Source organism: Cavia porcellus, unplaced genomic scaffold, assembly GCF_034190915.1.
Source record: "Cavia porcellus strain 051 isolate PalLab524CR breed Dunkin Hartley unplaced genomic scaffold, mCavPor4.1 scaffold_40, whole genome shotgun sequence".
In the NCBI taxonomy this organism is placed as follows: Eukaryota; Metazoa; Chordata; class Mammalia; order Rodentia; family Caviidae; genus Cavia; species Cavia porcellus.
In genome coordinates this window covers 773648-788670 of record NW_026947523.1, presented here as the reverse complement: position 1 = coordinate 788670, position 15023 = coordinate 773648, and the positions used below count along the sequence as shown (strand labels likewise).

Below are 15023 nucleotides of genomic sequence, written 5' to 3'. Positions count from 1 at the left end.
TTGAACCAGTAATTACAAATAGTCTTTTTTTTTTTTTTTGGTCTTTTTTTGAGACAGGATCTTGCTATTGTGGTTCAGGCTGGCCTGTACAAGTAGTCTTGACAGAATGACTCAGGGAAGAAGCACAAGAACTGTTATGGATTAAGAACTGGTGGTCAATTTAACGCCAGCTGGATTACATCTGCATGGCATTGAGTGAAGATGCTCCACCTGAGGAATGTTGCCAGCATAAATAGGTGGAGAAGGAGGATTTGTTAAGGCGTTAAAGCATTATTGCGTTGAGGCATTGTGGGCTCTCTTACGAGTTGCTGTTTGAGCCGCTGGTTCTCCTGGAGAAGCTCTGGCCCTCACATGGAGCATTGCTTCCAGCTCCTGAGGGGAAGACGTGTGCCGCTTGGTCTTCAGGATGAACTCGTCACACTGGCTTCCTGGCATGTGCCCGACTGTGCTTGTTGTCAGAGGATCTTGGGACCTCCGTGTCGCTGAGGACAGCTGTGGTGCCTTTCAGGACAGCCCTGATCTTTGTTGTGAGTGTGACTTCTTGGCTCCAGCATAGAACCCTCATCCCACCAGCACAGCTCCTTCACCCCCCTGGCATGGACTTTCTGGCTTCCACCACTGACCTTTGGGCCTTTCCAGCACAGATCCGTAAAAGAGACTGGCTTGAGTCCTTGTGGGCTCTGGACCTCCAGTTGGACTCATGGGAGGCATTGTCATGAGCTCTGGGTTTTTCTCTGGACTCATGTGGGACATTGCTGTGGGATTTAGGCTCTTGACTAATCTATGTCTTTGGTGTTGCAGATAGATTTCCTACATTTTTCTTGTGTTAATTCCTGGTGACCATTATAAAAATAATATTATAAACTCCACATCCTGATTCTAATTGTTCTCCGCACAACCCTTGACTACAAGAACCAAAGGGAAATTTTAGAATTTAAAGTACAATAACATAGAGAAACCATCTCACTGGAAGGGTTCGATAGGAGATCAGCACAAGAGGAGAAAGAACCAAGTAATTCATAGCTAGATCAATAGAGGCGGGCAGAAAGACTTCACAAAGTTCTCTTCGAAAGCCTACCTGCTCCTGTTCTTGTTTTATTCTCTGGCCCCTTGAGCAGTTTCCCTCGGTTCCTGGTTAATGAAGTGTTTTCACCATGAAGGCTGTTGGGGTTTCCCACCCTTTTTTTCCCCCTACATGAAGCAGGAGGATCACCACCAGTTGGAGGTCAGTGATTCTATCTCAAAAAAACAAAAACATTTTAACTGGAACTGTCCCAAGACCTTTCTACTGAATCCCTTCCCCAGACCCGTTTTATTTTCTATTTTGAGACATAGTCTCTTTGAATCTCTAAATTGCCCGACTGACTTAAACTTTCAATCCTCCTGCCTCAGCCTCCGGAGCACTGGAATTACAGGCGTGCACTGCTGCACCTGACAGATGTACTTGTGTTTTTTACGCCTCCTCACCTCTCCCGGGCAGGGACTGTGTCTATTTTGGCTGCTGAGAGAAAGAAGGCTCAGCCAAGCCAGACAGAATGAATCTGTCTCTTCCATGCTCTGGTGCCCGAGCAGTCCCAGCCCCCAGCCCTGGCTGCTGTGTCAGCAGTGCCCCTTGTCCTGGATCACAGAGCAAAATGCTGGTCCTTTCTCCACCCCTGTATCCTGTGTACTGATGCCCCTGCCCGCTGACCCCTCTGTCCCACCCCCTGGCTCGTCTGTCAACAGCTCCAAGGCCCCTCCTCAGAGGCCCCCAGGACTCCACCCGCCCCTTCCCCCGGGATCTGTCCTGGACATGGCTTGTGCCACCCAGTGCTGGGTTCCCAGGATCCCTACTTACTCAGCCTCCTTGCGCCGTTGCTCTGCCCTGGCAGAGGCCGGTGCCCAGGACGACCCGGGAAATGCTCAGGCCCGAGAGGCAGGGCTTGTGCCTGCCCAGAGGGAGCTCAGCCCGCGTGTGAGGGAGCGAGCGAGCACTGGGATGTCTGAAGACTTGCCCAGGGACAGTACAAGCCTGGACTGCACCCTGTCTCCGTGGGTGACTGCCATCCCTGAGTCTGTCCCCAGCTGGGCCCGGTATCTCAGCACTTTACTCCTGGGCAGGTGCAGTACGTGCAGGGGTGGGGGGCGGTGTCACTGGACTGAGCAGCTGTGGGGCCTCTGCGGCTCTGCTCTCAGAGCTTGAAACCCTGCTCCGGCACTGCCACCACTTGGTGGCAGCACTCACACGTCCAGGAGCCTCTGTCTCTGCGGTGCAGTGGGAGCCAGAGGGGCACAGGCCCCAGGTCCCTTCCCCTGTGTGACAGCAGGACAATGATGAAGCCATAAGGAGCTCGCCGCTGGCACTTCTCTCACCCCAGATTGGACTCTGGCTGTGGCCCAGGTGCCCTGGTATGGCCAGCAGTCAGGAGCAGAGATGGAGCCCAACATTCACACTCACCTTGGGCTGGCAGGGAGGCGGCTCTGGAAGCCAGGGGTCTCCATGGTGATGGCAGAGCCCATGCCCTCCTCTTCAGCCCCTTGCATGGCCCAGATGCCATACCACATGGGGGTCCCAGTCCTTTCTGGGGACTTTTGGAAGGGGATATCACACCATGTGACATTGACTCCAAATGACCTCATGTCCACTGTGGGCACCCTCCGAGTCCCAAGGTGCCTGTGTTTTGGGAGGGGCTTGGACCCTTCAGCACCCCATCCACCCGGATAGGGGTCATGGCAAGTGTTGGGACCCAGCCTGGCCTCATGCCTGGTCGTGCTGCTATGGGTTCCTTGCCCCCAGCCCCAGTCTCATTCTAACTACTACAGCTGGACCCCACGCTCATACCCCAGACCCCCCCCCCCACGTTTGACCAATCTCTGTCTTCCTAGGAAGAGGTGGCTGGGGGGGGGGGAGAGTGGGCTGTGGCCCTGCACCCCAGCAGGTCAATGGAAGGAGGGATAGCTTGGGTCCAGGCTGGGGTCACAGAGTATAGAAATGACAGCAGCAACAGCCCCTGCCTGTCCTTGTCACAGCAGTGAAGTGGAAACTTGGGGCAGATCAGAGAGCTCTGTGAGGGTCCCCCAAGGGCCCATGGGGACAACCCTGGCCTTTGGCCCTCCAATGAGGGCACTGCTGGATGGCTCCCGTGGACGTGAGCTGGTGGTGACCAGGAACTGCTCTCCCTCTGCCTCACTGATCCCCGCCCCAGGCCCAGGGAGCTTGGAGGCTAGGGGAGATGCTCCAGATGGAGCCTGTTGCTTTCTGTGGGTCATCCAGGAGGAACACAGGAAAGTAAGTCAGATCTGTCCCCACACTGATCTGTGAGTGAGTCAGCGTGGCTGCCCCGAGTCCCGTGTCAGCATCTACCACTGTGGGCAGCCAGGGCTCCCTGCAGCAGCCTCTGCCCTGTGGGGACATGGAGAGGTGGGGGCACTGAAGGATGTGACTGAGGAATCCAGGCCTGTGGGAATGCTGGGCCCAGGCAGGTCTGGGGCTGTGACTGGAGAAGGGCACCCCATATGTGGAGAGCGGTACTCCCTGCTCAGTCAGGCAAGAGCGTGGGTGCTGGCTGAGGAAGAGGAAACCCAGGAACAGACTGGGGGGTTCAGCCCTGTGGGGATGTGACCGGTGCAGCTCCAATGAAACAGGAGACAGGAGACGCTTTTGTGGACGACAGTTAACTGCTAGTTTATTTACGCGGGCTCTGGTTTATATATTTGGCTGTGACCAATCACAGGCTGCCACAAGGAAGCAGGGCGGGAATGGGACGTAGGCTCCGGCTACCATATCCAGCTGTGGCCAATCAGGAGTTGCCACAGAGTACAGAGTGAGCGCGGGGTGCGCACGGGTTGGCTAATTTAAAGAGGGATGTAGCGCATTGCGGAAGCTGGCGTGGTCCTTAGTCCCGGGTGGGGTATGGTATGTTGAGCGCCTGCGCCCAACATCTCCCCCTTTCTTTATAACTGACGCAGGGTCTCCAGAGGTCGGTGCCCCTCGTGAGGTGTCACGCTGCAGTCATGACAGTGCCTCACTACTCGTTGGTGCTCTTTTGGAGGGGGCGGGAAATCTGTTTTATGAGCCCAACCCGCGTGCTCGCCAACATGGGGACCGGGGTGTCTCCTGGCCAAGGACGACACCCCCTGCGATGCTTTGCTCCACACCTGCGTCACAGCATGGCGAGCCATGCTGCCGGGCTTTGACCAGATTCCATGATCAGCAATGCTTGTTTGATACTTTGTCCCTATTCCTTTGTCTGCGAATCCGACAGAGCAGAAGTAGACTGCCGAATGCGGCAAGTGTAGTCATGGTAGCCAGAGCCCCTATTCCTGCCCATTCCTTTATGAAAGCCAATTGGAGAGTTGGCCTGAGCTGGATCACAGGAAACTCGTCTGAGTCCGCCATAACTGGAATCGGTGCGAACTGGAGTACCTGCATAACAACAGCTGAAAGTGCACTGTTATCCCAACATTATAACATATAACAGGTTGCGGTGGAGCAATTTAGAAAAGTCATTGGCTGCAAGGACCGTACGAGATGCAAGAAGGAAGGGAAAAGGAGGCTACTAACCAGGGGAGTTGGCCAAGGTGCCATAGTTAATGGGAGTTGTGGGTGTACTTGCTTGGTCTGGCTTGTGAGGCTCCTGTTGGTTCCCCTGTTCTGTGGTTGACGTTTCCTCTGGGTCGGGGTCTGGTGGTTTGCAGGGACGTATCAGGCGTTCCAGGACCCAGACAGGTTCGCTGCCTTCTTCCTGCGGGAAGATACAGACCGCCCCTCTCGCCCAACTAAGTACTGGGCTGGGGCCTCTCCACACCCCTTGCAGGAGGTCTTTCCAGCGTACCCAACCATGTTTGGGTGCGACAGGGTTGGCATGTAGCTGTGCTGGCGTGGATCCTTGTGGGTTGATGTTTACAAAATTATAAGTGAAGAGGGCAAGATTTAGTCTGGCCCTAGGTGTCATGCCCTGGGCAATACCCTCCTTTTGTTTAAACAGAATAGACTTGAGGGTTTGATATGGCCTAACTTTAATTGCTCTTGAATAAGTTTGGATGCGGCTTCTGCTTTGTCTCGTGGTAGGGCCGTCAACAATGGCAAGCCCCGACTCCTGCCAAGTTAACGAACTACACCTGGTGCTGACCCAGAGCAGCTGTGAGCTGCTTAATGAGCAGCATGGCTGTCTCTGCGTCTCCAAAAATTCTCCCCGCCGCCTCCATCATGCGGGCCACAAAATCTGAAAAAGGCTCGCTCGGGCCCTGCAAAATTTTTGTCAAGTGGCCTGAGACTTCTCCCCTAGCCGAGACCCGTTTCCATGCTTGTATGGCTATTTTATTTATCTGTGTATATACCTCTTGTGGAAATATCAGCTGGTTATTGAGATACTGCCCTTGTCCTAATAACATATCCGCGTTCCAGGCGGCCTGATTGTTCTGGGCATTAGCTTGGGCCTGTTCTGTGGCAAGTTCAACATTCCAAGCTTTCCAATCAAGATATTGGCCTGGGCTGAGCACTGCCTTGCACAAACTGGCCCAATCAGCAGGTGTCATGGCATTTCCTGCCAGGGCTTCTACTAGGGACAGGGTATACGCCCCATTAACACCGTACATGGTGCTGGCCTCCTTAAGATGCTTTATCGCCTTCATATCTATAGGCAGGTGGGCTCTGTTTCCCTGAGCATCTACAGCAACCGGAAAAGCCTGGAGAAAACGGCCTAGGCCTCCTGGGTCCTCTCTTTTGACCTGATGCCAAAGGTCTTCCTGGAATGTCCCAGGGGACGTCTGGACCCGTTGCGGACAGCTACATAGTTGATGGCAGGGTCTCTGGTGGGCATGATAATCTGGCGGGTCGGGAGGTAGAGCCGCAGGTCTTATACGGGGCGGCCCTGGGATCCCGTACTCGCTTTCATTGACCCATTTACTCTGAGAAATCCTGCGTTGCAGCTCATTTATGGCCTCAGAGTAGGGCCCTCTCGACTGCGTGTGTGTGACTTCCCCTCTTTCGGTGGTGTCTGCATCCGCCATTTTGTATACTTCTTCCTTCCCCTCATTATCTGACGAGTCCTTTGTTTCTGAGTTGGGTGGGGTCACCTCGCCTGCGGCACTGGACTCGCGAGATTGCTCGCGGGAGGATTCTGCCTGATGGTAATCAAGCGCCATGGCGCCAGCCCTTATATGGTCACGACAAGAGGTGTCTGCAAGGCAGCTTCTCACTACGGCCCAAAGGGGTCTGACTCCTGGCTCCAGGAGGCCATTTTCTGCTGCAAAGTCAAGATCTCTCCCTAATTTATCCCAGCTGGGGATGGTAATGGACCCCCGTGGGACCAAACCAAGGTGCTACCTTATCGACCTGATCGAGAAAGTTTTGAATTTGTTCTCGTTTCATTTGTAATCCCTTTTCTCTCAGTAAGTCGCTTAAGGCGACTGACAGTGGCTGAGTAGCGGTGTTACCCATGTTAACCAGAATTTCAAGAGTTTCTTTTTATTTTATATTTTTCTTTTTCTTTTTTTTTTTTTTTTTATACAGGGACAGCTTAGTCCCTGCGCCCCTTTACGGCGCCCCCAAAACCGGCCTCTTTACGGCCCCCGGAACTCTCTTTACGAGTTCCTGACCCTTGCGACGCGTCCACCCAAGGTTGCCCAATAGCCCCCGCTATCCGGCCCTGTTGCGTAGCACCCGCTACCAACGTTGAGCAGTTTAACCTGTCAGCCCTCGCCCGCCAAGTAGCCCCCGCTATTGGCGCTTGACGGTTTAACTGTTGACGTCTCTGTTCCGTCGGAGAGAGAGGTTCGTTCCCGTACTGTTGGAGAGAGAGGGTCTCAGCGTTCCAGGCTCCCCGTACGGGCCACCAGTTGACCGGCGCAGCTCCAATGAAACAGGAGACAGGAGACGCTTTTGTGGACGACAGTTAACTGCTAGTTTATTTACGCGGGCTCTGGTTTATATATTTGGCTGTGACCAATCACAGGCTGCCACAAGGAAGCAGGGTGGGAATGGGATGCAGGCTCTGGCTACTATATCCAGCTGTGGCCAATCAGGAGTTGCCACAGAGTACAGAGTGAGCGCGGGGTGCGCACGGGTTGGCTAATTTAAAGAGGGACGTAGCGCATTGCGGAAGCTGGCGTGGTCCTTAGTCCCGGGTGGGGTATGGTATGTTGAGCGCCTGCGCCCAACAGGGATGGAAGCAGGGACAAGACTGGTCTCAGCAGCTGACATCACCCCTATTCCAGGACCCCACCTCTCCTGGCAGCCTGAGGGCCAAGCCCTCCACCCAGTACTTGTCCACCCAGGCCCTACTTGCCTGCAGGTCTGGGCTAGGTTTCTGGCCACTGCCAGCAAACCGGCCCAGGCCACAGCACCTCAGGATGGAAAACCCAGTGCCAGCCTCTGGCCAGCTTCAAGACAGGCAGCTGGGACCCCACACTGCCCCAGTGGGGACCCTGTGTCATGGTAGGGGCTCCTGATGGCTCCCACCTACCACACCACAGGACAGCCAAGGAGACAAGGCCTGGAGGTCCATGCACACTCATACCCTCCTCATGAGGCTTGGACCAGGCCCACCTGCCAGTGCCACCCCAACCATGCCATCCCAGGGCCACGAGGAAGGGGGTGCTGGTGACCTGGAGTGGCCATAGGGAGAGGGCCTGTGTCCCTGTGGCTGGGAAGTAGCCCTGCCTATGTGTACTTCTGCTACTATCACAGAACAAGCAGACTGGGAAACTTACAAAGAACAGAGGTTTATTTGGCTCGAGGTTCTGGGGGCTGGGAGGCTGGAGCATGGGCAAACACCTGAGCGCCTGGTGGCCTCTGAGCTGTGTCAGGGCTGCAGAGGGTGTCACATGGCCACAGTGGGCAGCATTCAAGGGCCCCTCAGAGTTGGCGCAGTGACAGGGAAGGATCCATCCTTTATAGGCCCTGTGGGATCCCACCCTCCACCTTGCCTTCAGGACCAGTGTGCACACGTGAACTCCCAGGGACACTCTCCAGCCACCACAGCTTCCCTAGGGCCTTGGTCACCCTGAAGATGCCCTGTCCAGGGCTGGTGCCGGCCACAGGACACCCAAGGCCAGACAGGCCTAGGGCTCTGCCCACACCGGAGTCTCCAGGTGGACCCTGCCTGCCTGACCCACTGACCATCACGGCCAGGGGTCTAGCAGGCATGGAACCAAGGAGTCCACCTTGGGGTTCCCCTTTTCCCTCCAACCCAAGCGGTAAGGAGCCAGGATCAACACAGCCAGATTTGCCAGACGTGTACACACATAGGTGAGCCAAGGTTCTTCGAGGACTGCTGGGGCCAGGGCCAGGCCAGGGCAGCCACCAGTATGGATGGCTTATCCTGGGTTTGGTGTCCCGGAGAGGGACAGCGACAGGGACCACGGACAAGGACAAGAAAATGGCACAGCAGACCAGGGCCAGGGCAGGGACTGGGACGCGTGCCCTACGGAACACCACGGCATAGACTGCGCAATTTCTCTAAAATAGCTCTGGATACACGGCCTGCATCTACTAGTAGCTGCCGCGGGCCGAAGGTTCTTGACGGTCCCGGCGAGGCCCTCGTCATGGAGTCCTGAGCCGCACGAAGCAGGAGCCCTGCAGGATGGAGGCGGAGAAGGAGCCACAGCGCTTGCAGGGCCTCAGGCTGGGTGAGCAGCGACACACAAGGCATGGGGTGGCATTGTTCCGGCGACCTGCAGGCAGAGGGCGCTCAGACAAGCCATTCGAGACCACGCGCCCATCCTCAAATCTTTGCGGAGAGATTAAGCCCGCCCTGGACCAAAGATGTTCCACTCCCTGCAGTCCGCCCAGACCAAGGCCACTGGCTTCCCTCGGCAGCCCGGCCCTACCCAGGCCACGCCCTGACCACGCCCCAAGCCACGGAGCTCACGTCTGTCATCCTAGCCGTTCAACCACAAGCCACGCCCACCAAGTACAAAGACATGCAGCTCTGTGGCCACGCCCACTAAGGCCTCGCTCCGCAGAGCCCCGCCCAGTCCAGTCCTTAGGAAAACGCCAGGCTCTCCTGCAAGGACTGCCTACCGCCAACTCCTGCACACTGGAGCCCAGGGTAGAGCTTCGTGCTGGCGAAGGAGTGGGAACACAGGAGCTCCCCCATCCCGGGCCCCTCTGCCCGCCTCAACCCTATGGCTCCAGACTGTATCAGAGGTGCTCTGCCAGACACACAGCGCCCTCCCAGTTAGGAGGCCAAGGCAGAAGGATGCCGCAGACAGAGAGGAAACACACACACACACACACACACACACACACACACACACAGCGGCCCCTGCAGCCTCTCCCCACAAGTCCAGTGGTCCCAGCACTTCCTTCACCCCCAAGGACCCGGTGTCCCTGGGCACTGACACCTCTCCCTAAGGTGGGGGGCATACAGCAGCCAGAAGACAGGGGGTGGAGATTCTGTGCAATGCCCCTATCCCGTGCTGCCTGAGGCCACGTTTGCCCAGGTGACAGAGCCAAGGATGGGTCAGAGGCTCTGTGCACCCATGCAGTAGGGCCAGAAAGACGGTGTCCCTCTGCACTGGGTCAGGGTTCAGGCCTGAAGGGGGGACAGTCCCAGGTCTTGCTGAGAGAGACCAAAGCCCAGAAGCTGTGGGCACAGCACAGTTAGGAGCACCAAGCCTTTGCAGAGGGAGGCGCCAGTGGGTCCAGACCAAGTGTGGGCCCAGCATGTGAGCAGCATCTCAGCTGGTGAGTAAGGCAAGACCGGACGGGGGCAGGACAGGGCACCCACTGGACATCCTGGATGTGGGGGGATGGAGGGCACCTGGCTGGGGGAGACCTTCCCCCAGTAAGCAGCCCTTGCCTCACTCCTTGCTGGGCAGATACCCTGGCTCCACCTGCCTCCCGCCCCCCAGCTCTAGTGAGACACAAGCACCTTTGGCCGGGGAGCTGCTGCCCAGGACCCCAGTCTGCTGCTCTTCCACTGGCTGCCCCACTCATGAGAAGCCTGCGGCCCTCAGCCTGCCCTGTGCCCTCCCCAGGCCCCACAGAAAGATAGAGGTGTGGCCCTGAGGGTTACCTGGTGCTGGGGGCAGCCCACTAGGAGCGCCTGCCCCTGTCCTCAGGCTCCGGGGCATGAGTGCTAGGGGCTGCACCCTGGGTGAATCCAGGTCCACATGTTGTGTAGACAGGGCATTGACCAAGACTCTCCTCAGGCCTGCAGAGTCCATGGGCTGCCAGCTGCAGGCGGGGCGCACCAGCCTCGCCCCACAGCCTGTCTCAGCTGTAGGAGGCCACAGGGACACAGACACCTTCCTGTCCCCCAGGGTCCTGTCCCGAAGCATGGGAGCGCAATGGGGCCCGCCTGCCAGGTCCAGTAAGGCTGAGGGGTGCGGCACTTTAAGCAGCTGAGCCTCTGGGAGCGATGCTAAGATGTCGATGGTGGGAATGGGGGGTATCTGTCTCTTGGCCCTCCTCATGCTGACACCTTCCACGCAGAGGTCAGACACACTGAAAGGCGGCAGCTCCACGGCAGGCTGGGAGGTAGGGTACAGGTTAGGGAGACCCCAGGTGAAATTCTGAGGTCAGAGGTCCCTCGCTGCCAGGAGGCAGGAGTGACCCCAACAATCTCCACCCCTTATTGTCCCATCTGCATGCCAAAGACACACCAGTGCCACAAGGCTGAGAATGGCCATGAAGACCCCGGAAGTGGCCATAATAAAGCCACGAGAAGAGTGGAGAGAAGTGGGCCCTGCATTCCTGGGAAACCCGCCAGTGGCTGTTCCCAGATGTGTGTTCCTCTTCTGCCTAACCCCCCACACCTTGTCTTCACCCTGTTTCTGAGACTACCCAACCCCCTTTCAGTTCAGAAGCTGCGCTGTGAGTTTCACTCTGAGGCTCCTACGCTGCTGGACTCTGCTGTTTATCATTTCCACAATTCAGAGAGGGAAAAGGGCCCAGCTCGGGCTTGGAATTCAGTCCCAAACCCAGCACCTCTCTGGGCACAAGGCCAGGCTCCCAGGCTGGGGTCCTGGGGCAAAGACCTCATCGCCCCCTGCCTGGCTTGCTGGAAAGTTCAGAGAGGAACATCCCAGGAGCCCCCCACAGGGTGTGGACTGGAGCCCAGGGACGAGGTGATCAAGCTTCCAGACCCAGGTGTCCAGCAGCGATGAGGAGGCTGAGAGACAGCAGAGGGAGGACAGCCCAGGCCTGCCAGGCATCCAAGGTTCCAGCAGGGCTGGTGGCCTGCAGTTCTGTCCAGCTCCCAGGCCCAGGGTTCAGGAGGCAGAGCTGTCCGCGGCACAGGGCCACTAGCCCAGGTGAGGATGCAGCAGCCCCGCTCACCTGCCGCCACAGAAGCTCAAAGTTGCCGATGTCGCAGTTGCGGTCAAGCCTGCGGTCCACCACGACCTTGATGGTGTCCTCCTGTACCTGGGCACACAGCTGGGCTGTGACAGGCGTGGATGGGTGCATGGTGGGGCTGGAGTTGATCTCGATCAGCCAGGGCCTAAAGTCCCGGCCCAGCACGAAGTCAGCGCCATAGAGCTCGAAGCTGTTCCGTCGAGCCTCCACGTGGCCCTGGGCCATCTTCATGGCGTGGGTGATGGCCCTTTTCATGGATGGGTAGATGAGGCTGCCCCACACGGCCCCGCGGCCCCGGCCCTGCAGGTACTCCTGGAACCGCGCGCTGCTCCACATGTTGTGGCCGGGCAGCATCGGGTTGCGGCCCTTGTCGTTCTGTAGGTGCTTTTGGATGGCGTTGTTACACAGGTGGATGGCACTGTGGTGGGCAGAGCGTCCATGAGGCCAGCAGTGCCACTGCCATTGGCCCTGTGGGCACCCATGCTTGGGCCAGCGTGGGTGGCAGGAGGGACCTGAGCTGTGACACAGAGGATGGGACAGCAGGAGGGAGCCCACTGCCAGGGGGCTCACCCTTGATGGGGATCAGTGTAGTGACTGCCCTGCCTCGGTGTCCCCACCTGCTCACGCCAGGGGCACCTTTAAGGCCTGATCCAAAGTCCCCTCTTGGGAATTCCCACCTTATTTATGTTCTTGCCTAGTTCTGCACAGATTTAAAATGAAGGTATCTTTCAGGAGGTCACAAACACTACCTTTTGGGGCCAAGATAATTTTCGTCTGAATGGTCCCTGGTCAGGCAGGTACAGGGTTGGGAGTTAGATGGGCTTAGAAAACAGAAAGGTCCCCACCAGCTAGACAGGAGCCCCGAAAGCTGGGCATGGTGGCACAAGGCCAACGGAACTCACGTGCAGTGACTCTCACCCCTGTCTCTGCATCAGCCAGACGGAGAAGTGGAGCCAGGCAGGGAGCTACAGCCTGGGGGAGGGCCCCGGGGAGGGTCAGGGTCTCTGGGCCCCATCTGCACAGACAGCCGAGGTCCAGAGGTGGGAAGTGCTGATGGGGGAGCCTGCAGTGGTCCCTCCTAGCACAGCCCAGGCTGGAACTCAGGGTGTGACCTCACAGGTGTCACCTCAGGGGCGTGGGTGGAGATAGTTTGCCCCCAGCAGGGACTCAGTCCTCTGGCCTCTGAGTGACTCACTGTGAAATTGATGTCCAGCCTAGATGTCCAGCCCCACTTTGTCTGCTGAGTGATAGTCACTAAACCCCAACGGAAGCTGGCCAGGTGGACAGGGTGGGGCAGTGTGGACAGCCAATCTCTGAGGTTCACAACTGGCTCCTTCTGTGCTGGGACCTGCCTGGTGCTGGGGTTCACCCCACCCGGGCCCAGTGCCCACTGACCTGTCCAGGCAGTCCAGGGAGAAGCGCTGTGTGGAGAAGCGAAGGTAGCTCTCCTTGTAGAACCAGATGGTTAGGGGGTTCCAGTCAGTGACCAGGAACCACTGCCTGATGTCGAACTTGGTGTCGTAGATCAGCAGCGGTGTCTCAATGTACTTCTGCACCACCCACCTGTTGTCCCGGGAGGGTGGACGGTCAGCAGCCACCAGCGCCAGGATGTCCTCCACACGGTCCATGCACACTATGTCTGTAAGGGGCGGCCACCCAGCCAGCGTCACATGGCCCCGTGCCCCGGCTGTGGTCCAGGATGGAGGCAGCACGGGCCAGGCAGTGCTGAACTCGGTGGATGAGGCCAGTGCTGCCCACTGCCTGGCTCTCCCAGCATCAGACCAACCCCACCCTAGAAAGGCCCAAGACCTGCAAGGGGCAAGGTGTGCCAGACACAATCTGATGGTGGAATCCTGAGAGAAGTCTAGGGGGCTGACTAGGGAAGACAGGCAGAGGGAGCAACCGGGCGGGGGTGGCACCCGCATGCCCCAGACTCCCTCTGCTGGTGCACAGGCCTTGCAGTTCCCCGCTCACCCCCCAGTCAGGACCTGTTACTCAGATGACCAGGGCACATGGGACAAGTGGACACTGTATGCTACAGAATGTAATGCTAGACAGACCCTCTAGTCCAGCTTTCTCTGCGGTGACACCCTGAGGCCTCAGGAAAGGGGCCATAAGACGGGGCCTTGATACACAGACCATCCATCATCTACCCAGGCTGCCTGCAGTGGGTGGCAGGTACAGCCGGGAGGTCAGCTGTTTCACCGAGTGCTGCCGTGGCTTGGGGATGCTTGCTACACAGCACCATCCAGTCTTCCCTGACTGAGCCAAGTTGGAGGGAGCTGGCCACAGAGGCCCAAAGGCTCAAGTAAGCTCTCATAAACCACAAGCCTTCTGTTTCTCAGTGAGAGGGAGTCAGGACCTAGCTCAGGTCACAGCAATGAGCAGAGAGCAGGCCACTGGTTCTAAGTGGCGTTTGAGGTGTTCACAGTGGAAATGAAGGCTCGTCAGATGGACGGGTAGTGACAGGGGCTCCCGGGAAGAGGAGGGGCTCAGGACAGAGTCTAAGGAGAAGCATGTACACATGTGTGTGCAACACACACACCTGCACGCATGCACACACACATGCGTGTGCACACACACACACACATACACACACACACACACAGCTGGGCAGGGAGTGTCCATGGGGTGAGGAGGAAGCCCGCAATGTCCACAGGACATCAGGAGTATGGACTACAGGCCCAGGACCAGACTGCTTTGAGACGCAAGACGGCGTTTAAGGCTAAATGCAGCAAACCCACATTGATATGGATTTTAAAGCCAGCAGCAGCTTTGAACAGCCTCTTCAAAGTAGCTTGTGAGGCAGACAGAATGGCCAATGGAAAGCACAGTCCACACAGGGTGAGAAACACGGACACCAGCTGTTGCAGAGACCACAGTGCAGCTAACAAGGCAGTCTGAGAGGTCTCACTCCTGCACAGGGAGCCTGGGGACAGACAAACCCAGCACCAAAGCCAGGGAGGGGACCTCACAGAGAAGCTGGACACGTGGCCAGAGGTTGATTTTCTGGGAACATACATTAAAAACCACCGGGAATTTAAATGCCCATGTGCACGCGTGCACACACACACATTGGGAAGACCACTGGATCGCAGCAACAGCTCAGAGAGGAAGCGAACCCTGAGCAGGGAGAGCGGTGGCTGCAAAGGATGGGCCTGCAGGGCAGGGGGCTCTGTTCCTTTCAGAGGCAGCAGGAGCCTGTCACTCAAATCACCAAGGTGACAGGAAAAAGGTAATGAGGGGGCAGCTAGCTGAGCTTCGCATAGAGAGGAGCTGGTCCTGAGGAGCTGCCAAACCCTGGCAGCACCAGGGACCTGCCCTGGGGTGGAGCTCAGGCACCCAGAGGCCTCGACCCGCTGACCATGGATCAGCACCGTGTCCTCCCCACAGAGCCACACAGAGACTGGCTCCACTCTAGGCACAAGCAGTGGGGTCCCAGGGTGACGCAGGCCTGCCGCGGGGTGCCACCCCAGGGAACTCACCTCGGCCCCGGGACTTGGCTGCGGGCTTTATAATCCAGATGTTCCGCAGGCCATCGATCTCTGTCTGGGGGTTCACGGACTTAATTTTATTCAGCAAAGCCTGGCACTGCGAAAAGTAATTTCTTGAACTGGAGATGAAAGCCTCGCCACTAAAAAGCAAGATCCGGAAAGGGAGTGAGACACCAGAGGTGATGCCGGCCCCGCGGAGAGGGGCGCCAAGGCGCTCGCCCTGGGTGGCAGCTGAGTTGGTTGCA

At 57.6% G+C, this 15023-nt stretch overlaps 1 protein-coding gene across 3 annotated transcripts in view; it reads right to left on the bottom strand.

Annotated features, from left to right (window-relative positions):
- Positions 1-7688: 7688 nt before the first annotated feature.
- Ttll8 (tubulin tyrosine ligase like 8) overlaps positions 7689-15023 on the bottom strand; it is a 30331-nt gene continuing 22996 nt past the window's right edge. For all 3 annotated transcript variants that reach the window (XM_063243914.1, XM_063243915.1, XM_063243916.1), the window contains 5 exons: positions 14770-14918; positions 12680-12923; positions 11267-11702; positions 10002-10458; positions 7689-8655 (listed from right to left, as the gene is read on the bottom strand). In XM_063243914.1, coding sequence (XP_063099984.1) covers positions 8525-8655; positions 10002-10458; positions 11267-11702; positions 12680-12923; positions 14770-14918 — 1417 coding nt within the window. In that variant the 3' untranslated portion in view covers positions 7689-8524. The remainder of the gene's footprint in view (positions 8656-10001; positions 10459-11266; positions 11703-12679; positions 12924-14769; positions 14919-15023) is intronic.